The sequence below is a fragment of the Eretmochelys imbricata genome, chromosome 2, assembly GCF_965152235.1.
Source record: "Eretmochelys imbricata isolate rEreImb1 chromosome 2, rEreImb1.hap1, whole genome shotgun sequence".
Taxonomy (NCBI): Eukaryota; Metazoa; Chordata; order Testudines; family Cheloniidae; genus Eretmochelys; species Eretmochelys imbricata.
Genome location: NC_135573.1, coordinates 87,579,843 through 87,604,145, shown reverse-complemented (window position 1 = coordinate 87,604,145; position 24,303 = coordinate 87,579,843). Strand labels below are relative to the sequence as shown.

At 41.1% G+C, this 24,303-nt stretch overlaps 1 protein-coding gene across 1 annotated transcript in view; it reads right to left on the bottom strand.

Moving 5' to 3' along the window:
• The window catches only part of PTPRM (protein tyrosine phosphatase receptor type M), a 688,077-nt gene that overhangs the window by 364,753 nt on the left and 299,021 nt on the right, over window positions 1–24,303 (bottom strand). The window contains exon 7 of the mRNA XM_077809062.1: window positions 11,772–12,065. Coding sequence (XP_077665188.1) covers window positions 11,772–12,065 — 294 coding nt within the window. The remainder of the gene's footprint in view (window positions 1–11,771; window positions 12,066–24,303) is intronic.

The following is a 24,303-nucleotide window of genomic DNA, read 5'->3' as shown; positions in this document are numbered from 1 at the left end:
CTCCGTTAATAATCTTTTTTCAAATCAGTTGTTCAGTGTACTGAGCAATACATTGCACTTTAGCAGTTTAGCACAGACTGTAACATTGTAATACAGGACAAAATAAATTAACTGGAAAATTCACCCTCAACTATTTTCTGATACTAATAGCACAGAAATAGATATATATACACACACAAAAATAGGAAAATACTGAATCAAAGAACAACTTTTCTACATATGCAAGAATCTTCTTTTGACATTAGAGCTTTATTGGCATAAAATTTTTCCTTTAAATTGTAAAGAGAGAGAGAGAGAGAGAGAGAGTGTGTGTGTGTGTATTAAAAGATTGTCATAACCAAAGATCATTCATATACATTTATGCATTTTATACATACTATATACACACACACATATATATATATATACACATACATGTATATGAATGATCTTTGGTTATGACAATCTTTTAAATATACTTTTGTAAAAAATGAGTGATTTTGACCTCTCTTACTTTGAGAATGTGACATTACCATAAACTATCTTTGAAATTATTGACTCAGATGTTTTGCACACATCCACACTTGCAAAACCTTATAGGAATGCCTGGAGTGGTCTTACAATGGCTTCACTCCTTCCTCTATGAGATCCCAGACTGCAGTACCGATTATCACTCTTCCCCTCCAAGGGCTCTGAGGTGCAGGGTTCTATCTGGTCATCCAGACAATATATACAATCTGTATGCAATCTCCCTAGGAAGGTTGTGAGCTGGAATGCTCCAAGATCAAAATTTCTATGAGAACCAGCTATATGAAGTTCATTCCAGATAAGACAGAAGCACTGGTAGTTGGTACAGCAAAACACGGAAGAATGGTCATGGGCTGTGTTGGTGCCTTCTACTGAAGATGTCGGACCTTTTAACAACAAGGTTTTTCATCTTGACGTGTTGCTAGAACAAATATTGCTCTTGGATTCTTAAGTAGCATCTGTGCCTGTGACTCTTAAGTTCCCCCTCCTTCATCTAAGGTTAGACAGGATGTCTTTCCTTATTGATAAAGACCTTATCACAATTAGATCACCTTCAGGTTGTGCTCTACATAGGATGACCTTTGAAGGTATATGGAAGCTTCATCTAGTGCAGAATGCATCTTCTTATATCATGCTCTAGGGGAGTCAATATTAGCATATATAATCAGTACTGTGTGCCTTGAATTGGATAGCAAGTCACCTCCAGGTAAAATTCAAGATGAAAGGAAAACTAAATTGCACACATACAAAATGGGAAATGACTACCTACGAAGGAGTACTGCGGACTGGGATCTAGGGGTTATAGGAGGATCACAAGCGAAATATGTAACATTGTTGCAAAATAAAGTGAACAACATTCTGGGATGTTTTAACAGGAGTGTTGTAAGCAAGACATAAGAAGTAATTCTTCCACTCTACTCCACGCTGATAAGGCCTCAACTGGAGTATTGTGTCCAGTTCTGGGCTCCACATTTGAGGAAAGATGTGGACAAATTGGAGTAAGTCCAGAGGAGAGAAACAAAAATGATTAAAGATCTAGAAAACATGACCAATGAGGAAAGACTGAAAAAAATGGATTTGTTTCATCTGGAAAAGAGAAGACTGAGCGGGGAGATGATAACAGTTTTCAAGTACATAAAAGATTGTTACAAGGAGGAGGGTGAAAAATTGTTCTTGTTAACCTCTAAAGATAGGAGAAGAAGCAATAGGCTTAAATTGCAGCAAGGGTGGTTTAGGTTGAACATTAGGAAAAACTTCCTGTCACTGTAGTTAAGCATTTAAACAGACTGCCAAGGGAGACTGTTGAATCTCCATCATTGGAGGTTTTAAAGAACAGGTTAGACAAACACCTCTCAGGAATGGTCTAGACAATACGTGGTCCTGCCTTGAATTCAGGGGACTGGACTAGACTAGATGCCCTACTGAGGCATTTCTTGTATTCTAGTAGTGTCTAGAAGCCCCATCAGGACATAGAATCACAGAATCATAGAACTGGAAGGGACCTCGAGCGATCATTTAGTCCAGTCCTCTGCACTCGTTGCAGGACCAAGTATTATCTAGATCATCCCTGACAGGTGTTTGTCTGAGCTGCTCTTAAAAATCTCCAATGATGGAGACTCCACAACCTCCCCAGGCAATTTATTCCAGTGCTTAACCATCCTGATAGTTAGGAAGTTTTTCCTAATATCCAACCTAAACCTCCCTTGCTGCAATTTAAGCCTATTGCTTTTTGTCCTATCCTCAGAGGTTAAGAAAAAAATTTCTTCCTCCTTGTTGTAACAACCTTTTACATACTTGAAAACCATTATCATGTTCCCTCTCTGTCTTCTCTTTTCCAGATTAAACAAACCCACTTTTTTCAATCTTCCCTCACAGGTCATGTTTTCTAGACCCTTCATCATTTTTGTTGCTCTTATCTGGACTCTCTTCAATTTGTCCACATCCTTCCTGAAATGTGGTGCCCAGAACTGGACACAATATCTCAGTTGAGGCCTAATCAGCGCAGAATAGAGCAGAATTTTTGGCAACAGTGTTACAATGTTGACTCATATTTAGCTTGTGGTCCACTATGACCCCCAGATCCCTTTCCGCAGTACTCCTTCCTAGGCAGTCATTTCCCATTTTGTTTGTGTGCAACTGATTGTTCCTTACTAAGTGAAGTACTTTGCATTTGTCCTTATTGAATGTCATCCTATTTACTTCAGACCATTTCTCCAGTTTGTCCAGATCATTTTGAATTTAAATCCTACCTTCCAAAGCACTTGCAACCCCTCTCAGCTTGGTATCGTCCGCAAACTTTATAAGTGTACTCTCTATGCCATTATCTAAATCATTAATTAAGGTATTGAACAGAACCGGACCCAGAACCAATCCCTGTGGGATCCCACTCATTATGCCCTTCCAGCATGGCTATGAACCACTGATAACTACTGTCTGGGAACAGTTTTCCAACCAGTTTTCCACCATCCTTATAGTAGCTCCATCTAGGTTGCATTTCCCTAGTTTATGAGAAGTATCAAAAGCTTTACTAAAGTCAAGATATACCACGTCTAACGCTTCCCCCATCCACAAGGCTTGTTACCCTGTCAAAGAAAGCTATCAGGTTGGTTTGACATGATTTGTTCTTGACAAATACGTGCTGACTGTTACTCATCAACTTATTATCTTCTAGATGTTTGCAAATTGATTGCTTAGTTATTTGGGATAGTATTCAGGGGGATAATTTGCTCTTGTGCCCTTAATAATGTCTCTTTGAAAAACTGCCAACTATCTTCAATTGTTTTTCCCCTTAGACTTGCTTACCATGGGATCTTACTACCAACTCCCTGAGTTTGCTAAAGTCTGCCTTCTTGAAATCCATAGTCTTTATTTTTCTGTTCTCCCTCCTACCATTCCTTAGAATCATGAACTCTATCATTTCATGATCACTTGCACTCAAGCTGCCTTCCACTTTCAAATTCTCAACCAGTTCCTCCCTATTTGTCAAAATCAAATCTAGAACAGCCTCTCCCCAAGAAGCTGTCTCCAACTTCTGAAATAAAAAATTGTCTGCAATACTTTCCAAGAATTTATTGGATAATCTGTGCCCTGCTGTTTTATTTTCCCAACAGATCTCTGGATAGTTGAAGTCCCCCATCACCACCAACTCCTGTGATTTGGATCATTTTGTTAGCTGTTTAAAAAAGCCTCATCCACCTCTTCTTCCTGGTTACATGGTCTGTAGTAGATGCCTACCATGACATCACCCTTGTTTTTTACCTCTTTTATCCTTACCCAGAGATTTTCAACAAGTCTGTCCCCTATTTCTATCTCAACCTCAGTCCAAGTGTATACATTTTTAATATATAAGGCAACAACTCCTCCCTTTTTTCCTTGCCTGTCCTTCCTGAGCAAGCTGTACCCTTCTATACCAATATTCCAGTCACACATATTATCCCACCATGTATCTGAGATGCCCACTGTTGTAGTGTTCTCTATATATAGGGATATAGATATAATCCCTATAAAAACTCTAGTAAAAAAATCCTATGATAATCATACGAAGACACCATACTCTGTAGTCATTCGTTTTTACCTCTTTTTCAATTTTAAGCTTCTTCTTAGCTTTTTAAGAATCCCTGGTCCTAGAGCACCTTGCTTACTGGTAGCCTGAGAGAGCCTGTATTTCCTGACCATATTCACTTGATGTCTATCCAAAGATACCACTTGCACACAACTTCCAAAGGAAGAATGTCATGAGGTTGCAATGCTGGAGAAAAGACAAGAATGTAGAATGCAATCTTTGGAATCAGAATTTTTCCTAAGGTTAATCTCTGTCTGGACTAAGGAGACATTTTTGATTCTCTAATTTGAGTAGAAACACAGGTCTCCTGAGCCTCCATAGAGGACCCTCACAGAGATTCTACTTCTGGTTGAAGAGCATTAATTGTAGATAGAGGGACAGAGACCAGGCTCACGTAAAAAAATGAAATCTATTTGCAAAGTGTCACTCTGAGTTACTGTATGCCATGATTAAACAACCAATACTTTTCATCTGCTTTTATAATCAATTAAATAAATGCCTAAGGAATTGGCACTTTCCTTTTTAAGTAACTAACAATGCAGAGTGGTATTTGGCAGTGAAAGGTTCTTCTGAAAGAATAAATGCTTATATTGATAATCTTGAATTATAAATTATAGCTCTCTAATTCTCTCTCTTATAAAAATGAATGTTCTTCACAATCTAGCCATACATGTCAGATAAAAAGATGAAACTTTTATAATGGAAATGTAATTATAGTAGAAGTTTAGCCAGTTGTCATTCCAAAGCAATCCATAATTAGGCACAGGTCATAAAAAGTTATATTTTGTCATTTACGTGGCCAAACATGCCAGTTATACATCAAGTCATCTTCTTAAAATTGAACACTGTACAACAGTAATGAAGTGAATTACTGAACAGACTTTTTTAAAAAAGGGGATTGCAAATAAAATCGCTCTAGAAATTGTTAAAATTAACAGCAGCTGACCACATAGTTTGATTTTTATTTTCACAATGCATTAATTTTAATATCCAAAATGCCAATCAAGACTGATTAAATAGTTACTACATTCGTTTTAAATGTATTTTCTCAGTATACGTAGTGCTAGCAGCTAACAAAGTCCAATGTAAACATTATTTATTTTCCAGAACATCCTTTCTGGACCAAAACACTCAAACAAATTACACAAACGCAAAACACTTCCTGACTACATTGATTTGTCCCTTCCAAGAAATCTAATCCAGCTAAGGAGACCCAGTGACAAATATGGGCAGACACTCAGATTTTTTTTTTTAACATCTGTTGTTCTTAGAACAATAAAAAGGATGCTACAAAGACACTTTGAGATTAGATATGAAAATGTGGCTTAACTCAGATACCAGTAGCTAGTACTATAAATTTGAAAATCTAGGTGTTAAGAATATTTTAGATGAATGGTCATGTTACTCATTCTAAAAGGATCATCTGAGGAACAAGATTACATTGGCTCTGGAATCTACCAGTCCTAAGTCATAACCTTATTAACAGCCCTATTTCTATTGGTGGATCACACTTTTCTCTTAACACAGTATTCCATATTTACATTCTGTACTACGGTTTCTTGTGTTCATATTCAGTTGCCTTTTATAACTGACATTTGCATACTTACATTCTTAATATTCAAGCTTTTTCACTTGTCTGTAATCAGCCTAATATAATTATGGGTTAGCTTCCACCTGGACTTCATGCAGATGTGCAATGAACATAAGAACGGCAATACTGGGTCAGACCAAAGGTCCATCAAGCCCAGTATCCTGTCCTCTGATAGTGGCAAATGGCATGTGCCCCAAAGGGAATGAATAGACAGGTTATCATCAAGTGATCCATGCCCTATCACCCAATCCTAGCTTCTGGCAAACAGAGGCTAGGGACACCATTCCTGCCTATCCTGGCTTATAGAATCATAGAATATCAGAGTTGGAAGGGACCTCAGGAGGTCATCTAGTCCAACCCCCTGCTCAAAGCAGGCACAATCCCCAATTTTTGCCCCAGATCCCTAAATGGCCCCTTCAAGGATTGAACTCACAACCCTGGGTTTAGCAGGCCAATGCTCAAACCACTGAGCTATCCCTCCCCCCTTATAGCCATTGATGGACCTATCTTCCATGAATCTATCTAGCTCCCTTTTGAACCCCGTTATAGTATTGGCCTTCACAACCCCCTCTGGCAACGAGTTCCAGAGGTTGACAGTGTGTTGTGTGAAAAAATACTTTCCATTATTTGTTTTTAACCTGCTACCTATTAATTTCATTTGGTGGCCCCTTGTTCTTGTATTATGAGAAGGAGTAAATAACACTTCCTTATTTACTTTCTCTATACCACTCATGATTTTATAGACCTCTATCATATCCCTCCTTGGTCGCCTCTTTTCCAAGCTGAAAAGTCCCAGTCTTATTAACCTCTCCTCAGATGGAAGCCATTCTATACCCCTAATCATTTTTGTTGCCTGTTTCTGAACCTTTTCCAATTCCAATATATCTTTTTTGAGATGAGGCGACCACATCTGCACACAGTATTCAAGGTTTTGGCGTACCATGGATTTATATAGAGGCAATATATTTTCTGTCTTATTATCTACCCCTTTCTTGATGATTCCCAACATTCTATTCGCTTTTTTGACTGCCGCTGCATACTGAGTGGATGATTTCAGAGAACTATCCACAATGACTCCAAGATCTCTTTCTTGAGTGGTAGCAGCTTAGTTAGACCCTATCATTGTATATGTATAGTCAGAATTATGTTTTCCAATGTGCATTACTTTGCATTTATCAACATTAAATTTCATTTGTCATTTTGTTGCCCAGTCACCCAGTTTTGTGAGAGCCTTTTGGAGCTCTTCGCAGTCTGCCTGGGACTTAACTATCTTGAGTAGTTTTGTATCATCTGCAAAGTTTGCCACCTTACTGTTTACCCCTTTTTCCAGATCATTTATGAATATGTTAACTAGGACTGAGTCCAGTACAGATCCCTGGGGGACACCACTATTTACCTCTCTCCATTCTGAAAACTGACCATTTATTCCTACCCTTTGTTTCCTATCTTTTAACCAGTTACCAAACCATGAGAGAACCCTCCCTCTTATCCCATGACTGTTTATTTTGCTTAAGAGCCTTTGGTGAGGGACCTTCTCAAAGGCTTTCTGAAAATTTAAATACACTATATCCACTGGATCTCCTTTTTCCGCATGCTTGTTGACCCCTTCAAAGAATTCTAGTAGATTGGTGATTTCCCTTTACAAAAACCATGTTGACTATTTCCCAACAAATTATGTTCATCTACGTGCCTGACAATTTTGTTCTTTATGATAGTTTCAACCAATTTGCCCGGTACTGAAGTGAGGCTTACTGGTGGGAGAGGGCACATGGAATCTTTCCCCACACATTTGTGTGGCCCACATGAGGGCCAGGCAGCATTTGGGCGCCACAGGGCAGACGCTGGTTCCTCTCTACTCCCTTGGGAGATGGAAATGGACAGAAAATGGCTCTAACCCCCAGAGTCTGACCAGTAAAGTTAGGGTCATTAGATACTGGGGGGGAGCAGCCTCTTAAAAGCACCTACTGCATTAGATACTGGGGGGAGGATGATCACAGAGAGGAGGGAGGAAGATTTCTTTCCTCACCTTCGCTCTTTCCAACAGCATCTCCCCAGCACCCAAATAATTTCCCCACACTGATAATGAAGTGTGGATTTTTACCTTAAAGCACAGAACAGCAACAGAAAATACAAAGTGCATAATTTAGCTTTTTTTTTAAATGAGAATTTTTTTTTGTAAATCAGAACTAATTCTTCTTGCATTCACTATTCATTTGTGAAATAAGCCACAAGCCCTTGTCCTCCAAAAAGGGAGAGAAAATGCTGCCTAGAAACCCCATAGCCTGCTAGCCAGTGGAATGCTTATTCTCGTTTCCCTTTTGTGAACCAGAGCAAATTTACCCTCTTTTAAACTATCTGGCTTATCAACATGGAACTTTTATATGTTGCTGACCTTCTGGGACATCAACTTTATGGGATTCATTTCAAACAGATGACCCAAAACCTTAACTAGTTCTTTAGGATTGTTTCTTTTTGTTGTTTCAAATGTATTCAATACACAGAATCGATATGGCACAATGCTAAAGAAACAAGATCTAATATATGCTCACGTTGCTATGTAATGATTATGTGCCTTGTTTTCTTAAGTATTTGATGGGAATTAGGATTTCTTTGCTGTTTTATGGGAGATATTGTATGTTAACAACACTTTTTAAAACAAACATGTAAAAAAGTAAATCAAAACAAATCATGTATAAATAATATTATAGTTGTGGACCCAAAAAAAGCATGCAATCAAGGAAGGGACAACAGATAGCATGTATTTTAATATCCAAGCACAATGAGGGGCAACGTTAGTGGCCATATATTTTGCTTTACTATGTGCAGGTATTTTGAGAACAAAGAAAAAGGAGTACTTGTGGCACCTTATAGACTAACAAACCTGTCATTATGCAATGTATTTTGAGTAAATTCACTATACTTTGCCTTATTTAAATTTCCTCAACACTGTGATATGGGCACAAAACTAATGTTAATTCTCAGGGCAATAATAATTGGTCCACATTCCATAGATGTATAGGGGTGTGTATGTGTGCGCGTGTAGAGAGAGAGAGAGAGACAGAAAGCATGAGAATAATCAATGATGTACAGTATAACAGAAGTGTTCTCACAAATAATATAGTTGGTGCTCTCTTAGCAGCAGCCACCATTCCGCCCATGTCAAATTTTTGGAGTATGGTGGCTTATGATTCAAGTTTTAAATTCCAAACTCACCCCTACAGGTTTTGGTACCAGGTCAGACCCAAAACTAACAAGGGCCTTTTTTCTGGATCTGATTCAAATGTAGAAAGCTTGAGAGAGAAATTCAAGAGATTTCAGAGCCATGCACCCTGAACCCTCACCATTGCTCTTCTCCAATCTGAACTCCTAACCCTAATCCAAGTCCAAACATCATCATCATCTCTTCAACCCACTTGACAGAAAAATCATCTGCATTTATATTCTGTTTCATCACAAGGAAACAAAGGACTTTTCAAAGTGTACCAATACTGCTCCACTGTGGATGATACTGCCAAATTAAGAGAGATTTTTTTTCTTTATTTTCTTTCCATTCTATTTATAGATGCTTTTATTTAGTAGAGCTAGAGACAGCACTTGTCTATTATAAGCCCCTGAAATCTCATTCTGCCAAAATAAAAACATAGTTCAAGCACTTTGGAGAACTATTATGATTATTGAATGTCTAACATGTGGCTTCAATTCTCAAAGTAGTACTCTAGACCCCAAGGGAACAGGCAAGCAGTATACAATTATTAAAGCAATTACAAAGATACAGTGGTTCTTCTCTTAAAAGCCTCCTGTATTATTCATTTTACGGTACACGTTTGAGAATGGCATCATTTCACTCCTACCCAGTTTAATTACTTTGTTATTAGTTTATCAGCATCTCTTTTTTAACCCCTTGAATCAGTTATTAGCATGTCGCTCACTAGTAGTTAACCAACAACTACTACACCTTCAAAGCAGTGTCTCCAGACATAAAAAAAATCAATTTTTCACTCATCTTCCACTTTATGCATTTCATTTGAGAAAGGAATGCAGCAGGTTACTGGTTAGCTTAATGAAATCACAAATAATAGGGATATATTACAATAGTTTACCAGATAATAAAACACTTTCAGTGAATAATATTTTATGTGAATGGGTTTTTGTCTTAATGCTCCATAATACCTGCCACTGAAATGACCGCAGAAAACATATGATGAATTTACACGTAATTAAAGTTCTGTATTCTCCCTGTAACTCTCTGGGTAATAATTCACACTAACTCATCTGACACTATGGTGTCTACTCATAGGAACAAGAAATCAAAATATAAAGAAAAATAGATTAGTTTTAAAGTACTTGGAGTGAGCCTGAAAGGAGTATATATAACCTGGAAAGATAATTATGTTTTATTCACTTAGGAAAGGCATCTTGGACTAGAGGCCCTTGTTAAAGGAACTCTATAATGGATTTTATGCCAAAATATTTACTGTCCTAAAATCATTATATTCTAATGAGGAAAATCTCGGAAATCAGAAATACATAGATACTTTGTGTTGCCTTTTTAGTCCTTTTTGTGTGTGTGTGTGTGGGGGGGGAGATTGTAAAAAAAACCCCTAAACATTCTAAGCAAAAAACCATACAAACCAACAAATACACACATAAAAAAATAACAAATCAGCCACTATTTACAATATAGTTTGGACACAATAGCATATTACTAGGAAGCTGAAAAAGTCACTATGTCTACATTTGACATCACATACAGAATAATCTGCACATTATACTGTTTCTATTGGATACTGTTTCTATTTGTAATACATTGTTTAATCACTTGCTGGTGCTTGGACAGTTATGTAAGAAGTAACTACCACCGAAGTCCAGTGGAGATTTGCCTAGTTATTTTCCGTATCTTTTCAAAAAGATCAATGTATACATCAGCTCTTTGAAGACTAGTATAAATTAATCCATACCAATGATTTCATTTCCTTTTCTTCAGAAGCTTTTCTTTCTGTCTCCTGCCAGCTTTACTGTCATGAGGGGGATTAAAAATGTTGGGGGAGAAATTCACATTAAAAATTTTAAACCCCATTGCATTGTACGTCCTTCTCTCCTCCTTCATCTCCAGTGTTAGTAGAGACTCAATATGAAACATGTCTAGGCCAAACTCAAATGGGCCACTATACTGTTATATGCAAATCCTCATGTACTCCAGTTCACATGAAACAAACGTGTGTAAATCAGATTTGCTTATTATAATTCAGGTTCTGAAAGGGAAATTTGATTCTCAAAATCTGTCCCCCTAGTCTTAACTTCACCCTAGAAAACTCCTCAGTTTTAAAACAAATGTTTAAGTTCCATAAAAAATGATAATGAAAATGCTGACATCAAAAATGTTTTGTATCTCACAATCCTTCATTTATTCTTCGTACAGCTGAATAGCAAATTAATAACAATGCTAATATCACTGCTACTTTTCTACAGGATTATTATATATAATTGTGTTTCTACGATAGCCCTGCTTTGTATCCATTTACAAGCACATCAGCACCACTGATTACCACTTAACAATATAAGAGCCAAACTCTCTATACAACAAGATAAATCACTGTACCTCATTTAACAAAAGGACTCACTGACAGCCATCTGAGAAAGCTGCCCTTAGTTGAATCCCATATATTAATCGAGACACAACAGTAAACACATTTGCTATTATGAAGTCTATTTTTCCACATCATCTATAGACTTATGAATCTGCTACTGACGCCAAAAAATAGCTTGTAATGTGAGCTCAGAAAATAACGGACAAAAAAAGCTAGCATTGATGCAGGTAGGATGAAATGAAGCCCAACAGTGTGCTGTACATCACGAAAGTGAAACTGCACTGTATTCTGCACTAATTATTGCCAGTCACGAACAGGTATGATTTAATGTACCATGACTCTGTAGGTTGGCTTCAAGGTCACCATTCACAAAAGCTAAATGGTTTATACTTATAAGTATTCTGGACTTAGTTTCTGTGTCATGCAGGTTCAAGCTATACAGTGACAACTGTTAGTAAAGTAGCCTGCTGGTTTCAACCCAAGCAAACTGTTTACAATTTTCTGGCTTCCTTCTGGTACTCACCAGCACATTTTGTCCTTGTTTTGAGAGCTGGGCCTGGCGATCCGGTACCTCCTTCACCCGGTCTTGTAAGCAGCACACTGATTTCATATTCTGTATCAGGATCCAGGTGCCCGATTTTGTAGCTTGTGTAGTCTACTGGCTGTCTGTCATACCAGCTTCCGCTTGACGTGCGATACTCCACCTCCCTCTCAATGATCGGCCCGTCCCCATTGATGGAATTAGCATTCAACTCTATCCATAAATAGGTTGCACCAACTGAAGACAACTGAGGTGGCGCAATGGGAACAGGTGGCTCTATAACAAAAAGAATTGTAAGAAGTTATTCTACCAATATTTGTTTCTACTTCCAAAACATTCACACAACAATCTTTACTAAACCATATTTGGAAGTCTGCCTTAAAAAGCTAGATTGACCCACAGCCACTGCAGTAATTAAATTGGCTTTTGGTGTCCACATTACCCTCCTTCTGCCAGTGATGCACATCCTCACCAGGAATGCTTGCGCCGACTGAAATGGGGCATTCTGGAGTACTGACAGCTAGAGCGTGGAGCACTGACAGCCAGACAGGGCTTACGGCTGACCTCCCCTGCCCCAGGGCCCACAGCCTGAGCTGGTGCAGGGTTCAATTGCAGAGCAGGGAGCTTACCAGCTGTGAAATTGACATTCTTGTCAGTTTCATGGCTGCTGCTATTTCACATTTTGTCTCCAGCTGACACCAGGCTCACAGCTGGAGCACCCTCATTCTGGGTCTGACAGTCTGAGCCAGAGACAAAATGTGAAATAGCAACAGCTGTGACACTGACAAGCATGTCAATTTCTCTGCTCATAGGCTCCCAGTTAGGAAATTGAGCCGCATGCGGGGCTCACAGCTTGGGCTGTTAGTGCCGGGGCACGGGGAGATTGTGGGGCTGACAGCCAACAAGCAATGTAAGTAGCATCATCCTAACTACATTCATCTAAGCGCTACGCCTCTCATGGACGTGGAGTTATTGAGTCAATGTAGTGGGTGACTTATGTCAGTGGAATCAAGACAGTGACAGATTTAGCCTGATATAAGCTGTTTTAGTCACCCTAACTCTGTAATGTAGATGAGGCCCCGATAACAAACATGGACTTCTCTTACAAAAAGTAAGATAAGTATACTTAATTTATTACTGAAGAACACTTGATGTACACTAAGTATACTAAAAGTCTATTTTCTCCTATGGACTGAGAAGCAAGAGATCTATAAACCTTTATTGGCGAATAGACGCCATCAATCTTTAACCCCTTTTTATATGTTACTGCCAGGCCTAGATCTGTGCCAATAACAATGAGTGCACTTGGATAGTAAATGCCATGCTAAAGTATGGCATCACATCATGGGAAGATACAAGATACATTACGTATTTTCACTTTAATGAGATATTCCCACTGACTCCGTAAGGAAAAACATGGTAAAACTAGACAACAGTCCAAAAGTTCTCCAAAGATGCTTACTAATTATTACTACTTACTACAGACACACAAATCCAGTTTAAAATATAGTGGTAAACTACTACATGTAGAGTACAGCAACAGCCTATAAACCTTTAATTTTTATCAAGAAAAGCTATATTATATGTCAGCATCAATATAGGACAAACTCTAGCTTCAGCTTCTGGGGATTAGAAATTTAGTGTAGTTTTATTGACATTATTGTTTCTGAAATATATAAACTATGGCTTCCTGCAGAAACTGTATATCTTTAAATAGTTTTGACTTAATTCAAAATGATTAAGCATCAATTTAAATCATTAGGCTCCTTCTTGAACCAGGATGTGAAATAGAACTTTTATAGAGCATTCTAAGCCATTTATGCAGCCATGCTGAAAGAACAGTTAATTACTTTCAAGTTTCAAATGCTAGTAATGGCTGTTCAACTGCCATCAAAATGCAAACTCAGGAGTCAGGTCATAAAGGTCAGTAGTTACACCAATTCATTTAAAGTCTTACAAGTATTTGAAATAGACATTATTTTATTGCTTTTTCATCCCCTGGGGTATTTTTTCATTCCCCTATGACCAAAGTACAAAATAGGTTAAATTCAGTTGTGTGGTTCCAGCAAAAGCCTGCACATACCATGATTTTACTCTGAAGGTAATCTTCCAGCTAAAGATTGAACACGTATAAAACGAATCTATCATCATACATACTGCACTTATATTTAACTGACAATTGGCTAAAAAATAAGGGTCATGAAGTTAAGTATATAGTGTAATAGAAAATAATTGAAGTAGTCAAGGATACTGTAATGAAAGATAAATGGCTATATTATTACTGCATATTGTAAAATATTAAACTTTATATAATGAACTGATAATGAATGATCATAGTTTTACCCAAGTTATTCCTTCATATAGTTTAGCTTTTCCTCCTTTTCACTAAAAGGGGTATTTCTAGGTATGACAATGAAGAGTTTGGATCAATTATTCAATTAAATACCATACTCTGCATATGTTACAGTTGGCAGCAGCATGCTTTTTTCCCTGGGAGGCAATTTTAGTGGTGGCCATCAAATAGGGTCTCACTAAATATCCTAGTTATTTTCTGATCTATATTTTCCCAGCCATCTATGTAGAGGTGCACTATATCCTAATTTGAAAACAGTTGGCTTAACCAAAATGATACATTTTTAATGGCTGTAGTAATTATGTATATTTACGAAGGGATACACTAATTTATTCTGTGGGGTGTGGGGAGTTTGCAGGTAGCAATATCAGGGCAATAAAACTGTTTAAGTTAGAAAAGGTTATTTCTCACTTAACTCTTATGGATGTAAAGTAAACCAAGCTATTCAATACTGCAACACCCTTTTCAGTTTGGCTTTTAAAATTAAAATATCAATATAGCTCGATAAAGAAAGTTTGTTTCTTCATGGAGCAAATGTAATGGTTTAACAACTCTGGACATGAGAACAGTTGGGGCATTCCAAACCAGTGGTGTGAGGGTGATGGGGCGTGTTCAAATAAGAAGAGGAAATACCAAACACTCTCCTGTTACAGCACCAGAAGTTAATGTCCATTGATGGCAGATCAATGGAAAGCTTTAGATAGATGCTATAATGGTGGCCAACACCAAAGGACCAATTAAAGTAAAAATGAGAACAAAAACAGTTCACCCAAAATGAAAAGTAGCCTTTTGCTTATCCTAAAAAGAGTTACATGCAAAAAAGTAAAATACTAAATACATGCACAGATATGCACTTTTTACATATACATAGAGAGAGGCAGCAATCCCTATATTTAGGCTGCCTTACACTTTTATTATAAAATTCTTCTGAACATTTCTGGAAGAGCTCTAGCACCTCCCTGGTTTTCCATAAGGACTTGAAATTTGGCAGGCAGAATAGCCTTGCAATCAGAGAGTTGCCTTTTCTGTCCTCATGAAAATTTGTTCAGATTTAAATGAGTTACACACTCTTAAAAACAGACATTTCCTGTCTGTTGATTACTTAGTACGGCTTGTTCCAGGACTGCAAGATATCTGACTTCAAAGCAGTCACGCTTTTGTGTTAAGAGAAGCTGTTACTACCCAGTATGGAATCTTGCACATTCTGGGGCTTAAACAGGCTTTTTAAAAAAATTAAATAGCAACTGGTTGAAGAAGCTCAAAGATTTGAATTTCAGAGTTAGTTCCATCAAGATGATTCAGGAGGTAGAGAGCAGGTGAGGTGGTCAAAGCTACATTACAGATATATTCTCACTGAGCCCTGCAATTTTTCACCTTGATCACAGAATCGTAGAAACATAGGGCTGGAAGAGACCACAAGAGGTAATCTAGTCCAGCCCCCTGCACTGAGGCACGATTAAGTATCCCTAAGACCATCCCTGAGAGCTGTTTGTCTAATCTGTTCTTAAAAACCTCCAATGACAGGAATTCTACAACCTCCCTGGGTAACCTATTCCAGTGCTTAACTATTCTTATAGTTAAGGAAAAGCTTTCTAATTTCTAACCTAAATCTCCCTTGCTGCAAACTAAGATGTTTACTTCTTGTCCTACCCTCAGACATAGATAACAATTGATCATCTTCATTATAGCAATCTTTTACATATTTGAAGACTTATGTCCCCCTGAGCTTCTCTTCTCAAGACGAAACTTGCCCATTCTTTCAACCTTTCCTCACAGGTCATGTTTTCCAAATCTCTTATTTTTCTTGCTCTCCTCTGGACTCTCTCCAATTTCTCCACATCTTTTAAAGTGTGTGGCCCATAACTGGACACAGTACTTCAGCTGAGATCTCACCAAATGTCAAGTCCCTCTCTGAATCTTGGAGGTGCTACAGCTTTTCAAAGAAAAAGGTCACCACAATTTTGTAACATGGGCAAAACAATGTATTTTTCCTGGCCTCATTCTCAAAAATTATTCAACTGTGGTGTTTTAAATTTTCCAGAAAAATACAGCTCAAAAGTGTCATGGCTGGTCCTGGGTGGCCAGACCATAATAGTCATAGCCAGAATGTGCAGCCATGAGACAGGAGTCAAGAGCTGGCTCTGTCAGAATACCGGGAGGACAGAAGCAGATGACAAACTGGAGATCAGAGCCATGAAGTGAGAATGAGAATGAGGTCAGGTCAGGTCTACCACAGGTGCTGGAACTAGAGGTGCTAGGGATGCTGCAGCACCCCTAGTTTGAAGTGGTTTCCATTATATACAGGGTTTACAGTTTGGTTCAATGGCTCTCAGCACTCCCACTATACAAATTGCTCCAGCATCCCTGGTCTACCAAGTGGTCAGAGGTAGGAGACAAACCGGAGGTTGGGATGCCAGAAGTGAAGCCATGTCGGGATGCCAGGAAATCAAGCCAGGGAAGCAGGAATGGTTAGACTGTCGCAGGAATGGGTAGCAGGAGCAGGAAGCAAAAGGCACACAGTCCAGAGCCCAGTGGAACCCAGTTGTTCGATCAGCTTCCTGTTCCTGTCGGTGGTTTAAATAGGGCCAGTGGCCAGTCAGCCGCTATGGGATGCCAGCAATAGGACCTTGGGGCAGAGTTATCATCAAGCTATAGGCTGCCAGTTGGAAGACTGGAGCATAGGTCCAGGTTCGTGACCCAGGGGTCATGACATCACCCTCTCCTCTAGAGGCACCCTCTGGGTGACATGGATCCAGGTTTCTCAGGGTAGCTCCTTTGGAAGGCCCAAACCAGGGCAGAAGTGTGAATGTTCTCACCAGGCTCCTAATCATTCCTCTGGGCTGTAACCTTCCTAATCAATTAGATACCATAATTTTCCTTGCTTGATCTTACAGTCAAGGACTTTGTGAACAATGTATTCCTCCTGACCTGTACTTGTAACAGTGGGGGTGGGCTCTATGGGGAAATGTGTTCTTAGTGTAGGTTTAGAAGTAAGACATGAAATATGGGGTGGACTCTGTGGGATCGAAGGAGCTGGAGCTGTAAGGTGACCATGTTGTTTTGTAGCCAAATCAAGTACAGGCGAAGGAACTGATAGTCTAGTTTCCGAGACTGTCTGACTACAGAGGTGTTCTGTTGAAAGCCATACTTTTTTCCCTATGAAGAGGGAGATGGAGACCTGTTGTCCATGTGCCTTTTGTATTCCCCCTACAACTTGTCAAGGTGTCCCTTCACCTCCTCCTCTTGGATATTATGGATGTGTTGTATTAGGTCTGAGTCAGAGGGGTTGGGGGAGAATGTGGGTAGTTGTGGGTGAAATCGGGCGTGGTACCCATAGTTGATAAACAAGGGGCTGTGGCCTGCAGATACATGGTCCACATTATTGTGAGAGAACTCTGCATAGAGTAACAGTGAAGACCAGTCATCCTGGTGATGACTGATGTAGCATCGTAAGTATTGTTCAAGGATCTCATTGATTTCTTCCCATTTAGCTGGTCAGTTGAGGATGGTAGACAGAGGACAGGTGCGCACAAATGCAGGGCTTCATGCCAGAAGCAGGCAGTAAATTGTGGCCCCCAGTCATAGGTGATGTGATCCAGGAGCCCATGAAGATATATTATGTTGTTTATTCAAAGCCAGGTGGTTTAATCCACGGAGGGTAAACCTGTTCAGGCAATGTAGTGAGACATCTTACAAAACTAATCTACTACTGTGAAACTGGTCATGAAACCACCATGAAGTTCAATAAAATGGCCTCCCAGAGCAGAGATGGGGTGCCCAGAGGTTGGAAGTGTTCACAAGGTTTTTGGCATGAGATCTTCGTGCAGGCCAAAACCTGGCAGGAAGCTACTGTGACAAAGTTCCTCCTCTGCCTTGGGGGGTTCTGCGCTTTCTGGCAGATTTGCTCACCTCAGAGGTTCACAGCAGTCCTCAGTTTGGCCCCTTTTGTTAGTGGCACAAACCTGCCATTCACTCAGCTACCCTCATCACTGGCCAGCATGGGAAAAAGGAGGAGAACAATCCCCACAGTCTCTGCTGGCCCACCTAATGGGTCAGGGGACAGGCCAGAGACCTTCCCCTCTGGTGGGATCCACAGTCCAGGTCAACTCCTCTTATATCAAATAAGGGGATAGGGGGAATCTACTCTACTCCGGGTTCCAGCCCAGGGCCCTGTGGATTGCAGCTGTCTACAGTGTCTCCTGTAACAGCTGTATGACAGCTACAACTCCCTGGGCTACTTCCCCATGGCCTCCTCCCAACACCTTCTTTACCCTCCCCACAGGACCCTCCTCCTGATGTCTGGTAATGCTTGTACTTCACAGTCCTCCAGCAGTACACCTTCTCACTCTCAGCTTCTTGCGCGCCTCTTGCTCCCAGCTCCTTGCACACACACATCGCTAACTGAAGTGAGGTCCTTTTTAAACCAGGTGCCCTGATTAGCCTGCCTGTCCTCATTGATTCTAGCAGCTTCTTAATTGGCTCTAGGTGTCCTAATGAGCCTGCCTGCCATAATTGATTCCAGCAACTTCCTGATTGTTCTGCAAAAGACCATTATCTTACTCAGGGGAAAGGGACCGGAGGAATCTGGGACTAATATATCTACCTTCTATCACTCTCCTGTAGCCATCTGGCCTGACCCTGTCACACTACAAAGATCTCGATCTTATAAGGATTGGTCCATCTATGGCTATTAGCCAGGATGGGCAGGAACGGTGTCCCTAGTCTCTGTTTGCCGGAATCTGGGAATGGGTGATAGAGAATGGATCACTTGATGATTACCTGTTCTGTTCATTCCCTCTGAAGCACCTGACATTGGCCACTGTCAGAAGACAGGATACTGGGCTAGATGGACTTTTGGTTTGCCCCAGAACGGCCATTCCTATATTCTTATTATGGGGTACTGTGACAGGGTCAGGCCAGATGGCTACAAAAGAGTGATTGAATATAGATACATTAGTTCCAGGTTAAGCAGGTCCCTTTTCCCTGGGTAAAACAACAGGGACTATTCCAGAACAGTCAGAACTTTCTAGAACTAATTTAGGCAGACAGGCTAATTAGGACACCTGTAGCCAATTGGGAAGCTGCTAGAATTAATTAAGGCTAATCAGGACACCCGGTTTAAAAAAGGCTCTCACTCCAGTTAGTGAGGTGTGCGTAAGGAGCTGGGAGTGAGAGGATGTGCTTCTGGAGGACTGAGGAGTACAAGCGTTAACAGACATCAGGAGGAAAGTCCTGTGGTGAGGACAATGAAGGTGTTGGGAGGAGGCCATGGGGAAGTAGCCCAGGGAATTGTAGCTGTCGCACAGCTGTTCCAGAAGGCACTCTAGACAGCTGCAGTCCACAGGGCCCTGGGCTGGAATCCGGGGTAGAGGGTGGGCCCAGGTTCCCCCCAAACTTCCCAACTCCTGACCCAACACAGGAGCTTCCGCCAGAGGGGAAGGTCTCTGAGCTGGTCCCCGACCCACACGGTGGATCAGCAGAAACTGCAGGGATTGTTCTTACTCCTTTTTTCCCCATGCTGGCCAGTGATGAGGTTTTCTGAGTGAATGGCAGATTTGAGCCACGAAAGTGGCCAAACTGAGGACTGTGAATCTCTGAAGCGAGAAAAATCCGCCAATAAGCGCAGGACTCACCAAGGTAGAGGAGGAACTTTGTCACAGTACATTCAAATCCACCAGAAGAAATGGGACATCGATTGTTAGATTTTATGTTGCCCTAAGTGTCCTGCCAAGGTGGAGTCAAGGCATGGTTATAGACCTGCCAATCTTGCAAGTTCTAGGGAACACAGATGCAGTCCCTTATGAACATGACCCTTCCTGAGTGTTGTGTGGATCTTAACTGATAATGGCCAATGTGCGTGGAACTCTGGAGACAAAGGCAAAATGGATGAACACGAGCAGATCCTGGTGGCAAGCTGCACTAAGGAAATTATGGGACTTTAGAATGCAGGCTGCCCTAAGCCTGAAGCCTCATCTTTGGGACAAGGTGTCAGCCTTTCCATTTAGAGTTTCAGCACAGTAGGTCAAGGTAAAGTTGAACTGGGAGAAGACTAGGGCCCAACAAAGCTGTTTTTGATTTAGGGCCTTGGCCCTGCACAGGTACTCCAAGTTCTTATGATTGGTAAGCACTTGGATTGAATTGAGGGCCCCTTCCAAGTAGTGTCACCACTTTTGGAAGGGGTCTTAATTAACAGGAGCTTCTTGTCCAAGATCTCACAGTTTTGACCAGCGGGGGTAAGCATCCTTGCGTAGTAATCAATAGGGTGCAGCATTAGCTTGCGTCCATGCCTTTGGAAGAGGATTATCCTATTTGCCATACTAGAGGCGTCAGCTTCTACAACAAACGCTTGCGTTACGTCTGGGGGAGCCAATATTGGAGTGGAGAAGGCAAGTTTCAACTCCTCAAATGCATCCTAGGCCTTGAGCACTCAATGGAACTTGGTGTTTTTCCAGAATAGGGCAGCAAGGGGCTTGGCTTGTTTCAAAAAAATTGAAATGAACCTCCGGTAGAAGTTTGCAAAGCCTAAAAACTGTTGTAGGTCACACACATTGTGGTGGCATATCCACTCGCAGAAAGCCTGAACCTTACATGGATCCATCTTGATTCTTTCCAGGGACAGGATGAAACCCAGGAACTCAGTTGAGGTCTGATCAAATGTGTACTTCTCAAATTTAATGTAGAGACCATGTTGTTATAGTCTCTCCAGAACTGTGTGGACGTGAGTGGCATTTTGGTCCAGATAGATAATACATTGATCTTCTCAGACTAAGTATACCATCAAGAACTGGTCCAATAGGTCTTGTAACACATCGTTAATTAAGTGTTGGATCCTCTCTGGGCATTAGTCAGTCCAAATGGCATTACTAAATATTCAGCATGGCCATAAGGCTCCAAGAGGTTGTCCCTTTCAGACACAGAAGTAATTCTAAGCTCCCCACAGATCCAGTTTTATGAATATGTGAGCAGCCCCAACACGGCCCAACAACTCTGGGATCAAGTGTAGCAGGTAATGGTTCTAGATTGTTATCTGATTTAGGCTCAGAAATCAACACAGAGGCAGAGGCTGACATCTCTCTTTGTAGTTAATAAACTGGTATGGAAAATTTTAGCTCAAAATGTTAACATGTGGCAAAGTTATAAGCAACTGAAGACAGGGTCTTATACTGGAAAGTGTCAGGCAGTGCTCTCCTTATAAGAGAGACAGGGAGAGAGAAAAACAGGCACAGGCAGGCAGGCATATAAAGAGAATATAAACACTTAGATATACTTAAGCATTCACGATTTCACAACTGTTGACACCCTTGATGACAAGTCTTTAATAATTTCTGAAATCTTGCCCTGGTCTCAAAATGATTTTGCCCTCAGTTTTGGAACACACTCTTTCTTCTAAAGATCCAAAACACATTCAACTCTATTCAAGGTGCTAAATCTTCCATTTCACAAAATGCAGAAATAAGAGCTACCGATGGTACAGATGGCTTCCCTTCTATGCCCTTACTTAAAAACCCAGCAGATCTCCTTCTAACCAGTCTGACACCTAGGTTTACCTTGTTTGAACTCAATAAGCAGTTTGTATTCTAATAATCTGATGCCCTTCTCAGAAAGGTTCATTCTGTTCTCCTAAATTTAATCTATGTTGGATCTGACCACTATTAGAAAAGTTCAACCCATGGACCATATGTAGAAGACTAATTTACTTTACGAAATACACTTAATCAATTCCACCCCACTCTTTTCCTTTCTGTTCAGTGTTTGATTACTTTTATGTCACCTATTAGAAAAGAGCTGTTGTTTTTTACAATAAGCAGGTGATCTGACAAGACCAATTTCATGGCTCGCATTAGACAAAGATAAAGTGACATTTCAATCCAATTCCCTGACAAACAGATGAGGATATTGTGTAGTCTGAACACACAAAATGACAAGTCACTGACTCAGTTCAGTCTTTTCCATCAGAATAAACAGGTAAATTGAAAAGTTTCCTTTTAGGATTCATTTAAATGAAGCCATCGATACTTTTATTCATTTTCATATAAAAGACAGACAAGATGTACAAACAACAGTCTTTGTCTTTTCTTCTTGATGTGTGGAGACCTGATACATTATTTAATGGCAAACTTTTTGTTCACTAACCAGGCAATATTCATATTTACCATAATAATAATGTACAACAATAACGTACCATTGGGGGTTAATTGCAGCTCTTTAATGGCTTTTCCCCCCATATACTAAAGGCTATATTACACCCATCTCTGCTCAGATACACAAGTTTAGGGTAAGGATGCAAGGAGCTTTTCTATCCCTGCACATGGGCCAGGCACAATTAGGGTTGCCAACGCTCCTTGTTTCACCAGGAGTCTCCCAGAATCAGGCCCTACCTCTCAGAGGCTATTGAAGCCAAACCATACGTTTTAGGTACTGAAAGTCTGGGGGCGCAGCAGGGCTAAAGGAGGCTCCCTGCCTGCCCTGGCCCTGTGCTGCTCCCGAAAGCGGCTGGCCCATCCTTGCAGCCCCTGAGGTGGGGGCGAGGGGCAGGTATCTCCACGCGTTGCCCCCGCCACCAGCGTTGACTCAGCAGCTCCCACTGGCTGGGAACTGTGGCCAACGGGAGCTGTGGGGGTGGCGCTTGCGGGCGTAGGCGTACAGAGCCCCCTGTTCCCCCCAGGGGCCACAGGGACATGCCAGCTGCTTCTGGGAGCGGTGCAGGGCCAGGACAGGCAGGGAGCCTGCTTTAGCCCCACTGAGCCACCTCCCGGGAGCCACCTGAGGTAAGCACCTCTTGTCCGAAGCCTGCACCCCAAGCCCCCTCCTGCACCCCAAGCCCCTACCCCAGCCCAGTGACAGTGAGTGAGCATGGGGGAGAGCGAGCGTAGTGAGCAGGGTGGGGCCTGGGAGAAGGGGCAGGGATTTGTGAGATTAGACAGTTAGCAACCCTAGGCACAAACCCAGTTCTTGTGCTCCCATGACTGGCTCCCCAGCCCAAAGGAGTTAGTCATCTTTCCATTAACTCCCCCACTCTGGAGCACTAGGGCCTGGATGGTGCCTTCCTCCCACCACATGGCCTGGGGAAAAAACTGTGCAGAGGAGCCAGACTCCAGATGGTAGAGGCAGAAACAGCCAAAACAGGGACCCTTGGAAACTCAGAGAGCTTTCTACAATGTTGCCTGGATTTTCTCTGCCCTGTGCTGATTGGCTGTTTGCACCAACCCTCACCCTCCTTCTCCCTCACCATCTGTTCACCTAAGTGTCACTCCTTACATGCTCCTCTTATCCTCTTTTCCCCTGCCCTGTCCCCCCTTCCCACCTTCCCTTTTCTTTCCATTCACAGCTGATCACTTCCTCCTCCTCCTCATTCCCCCTTCACTGAGCTTCTGTGGCATTATACTCTCATGACTTCCTCTTACCTTACTGACCCAGCTTTCAGCATTTCCTTCAGGGCTCATTCTCCAGCCCCTCCCTCTCTTTGTTGGAGTCCTACATATTTCCATTATAGGCCACATCCTCTTCTTCCTCTACTTACTTCCCCCGTGGGCTCATTCAATCCCACATGTCTGTGCTGACTCCCACCTCTTCTACTGTATTCTTTCCTTTTCTCCATCTGTCCATTCTAACTACCTAGATATGTTTTATACCGCACCCACCAACACAATATCTTACAAGTGCCCTGTTTATCCACAGGCTACACTTACAGCAGCCTCCTTACCTCAGGCTGTCTTTCCCCTTTCCAGTTTATATTCCTGCATTGGGCGCATGGTCCACACCTAGGGTATCTGTACTTCAACTACTGTCATCCTACTCTTCTCTGAGCTCTCCACATCCTCCCGTCCACTCCTCTCTGATCCACCAAAGAACATGCTCTTCTCCCATTTCCTCTCCTCTCATAGTCCAGCTGATCAATTCCTCAACCAACTTCTCCTTTCCATCTGGCCTAAATTCAAACTCCTGGTTCTCACCTTCAGCATCTGATCTCATAGTAAACTCCCTATCTCATTCTCTGCCTCATCTTTTCTCCTAACTGATTCTTTGGCCTTTTTTTTGGTTACAATCCTTCTTTCATACAACTCCATGCATTTAGACTCTATCTACCATACTATCTGATCACGTGCCTTCTTTCTGGCCTTCCAATCCCTCCTTAAAACTAGGTTTCAGAGTAGCAGCTGT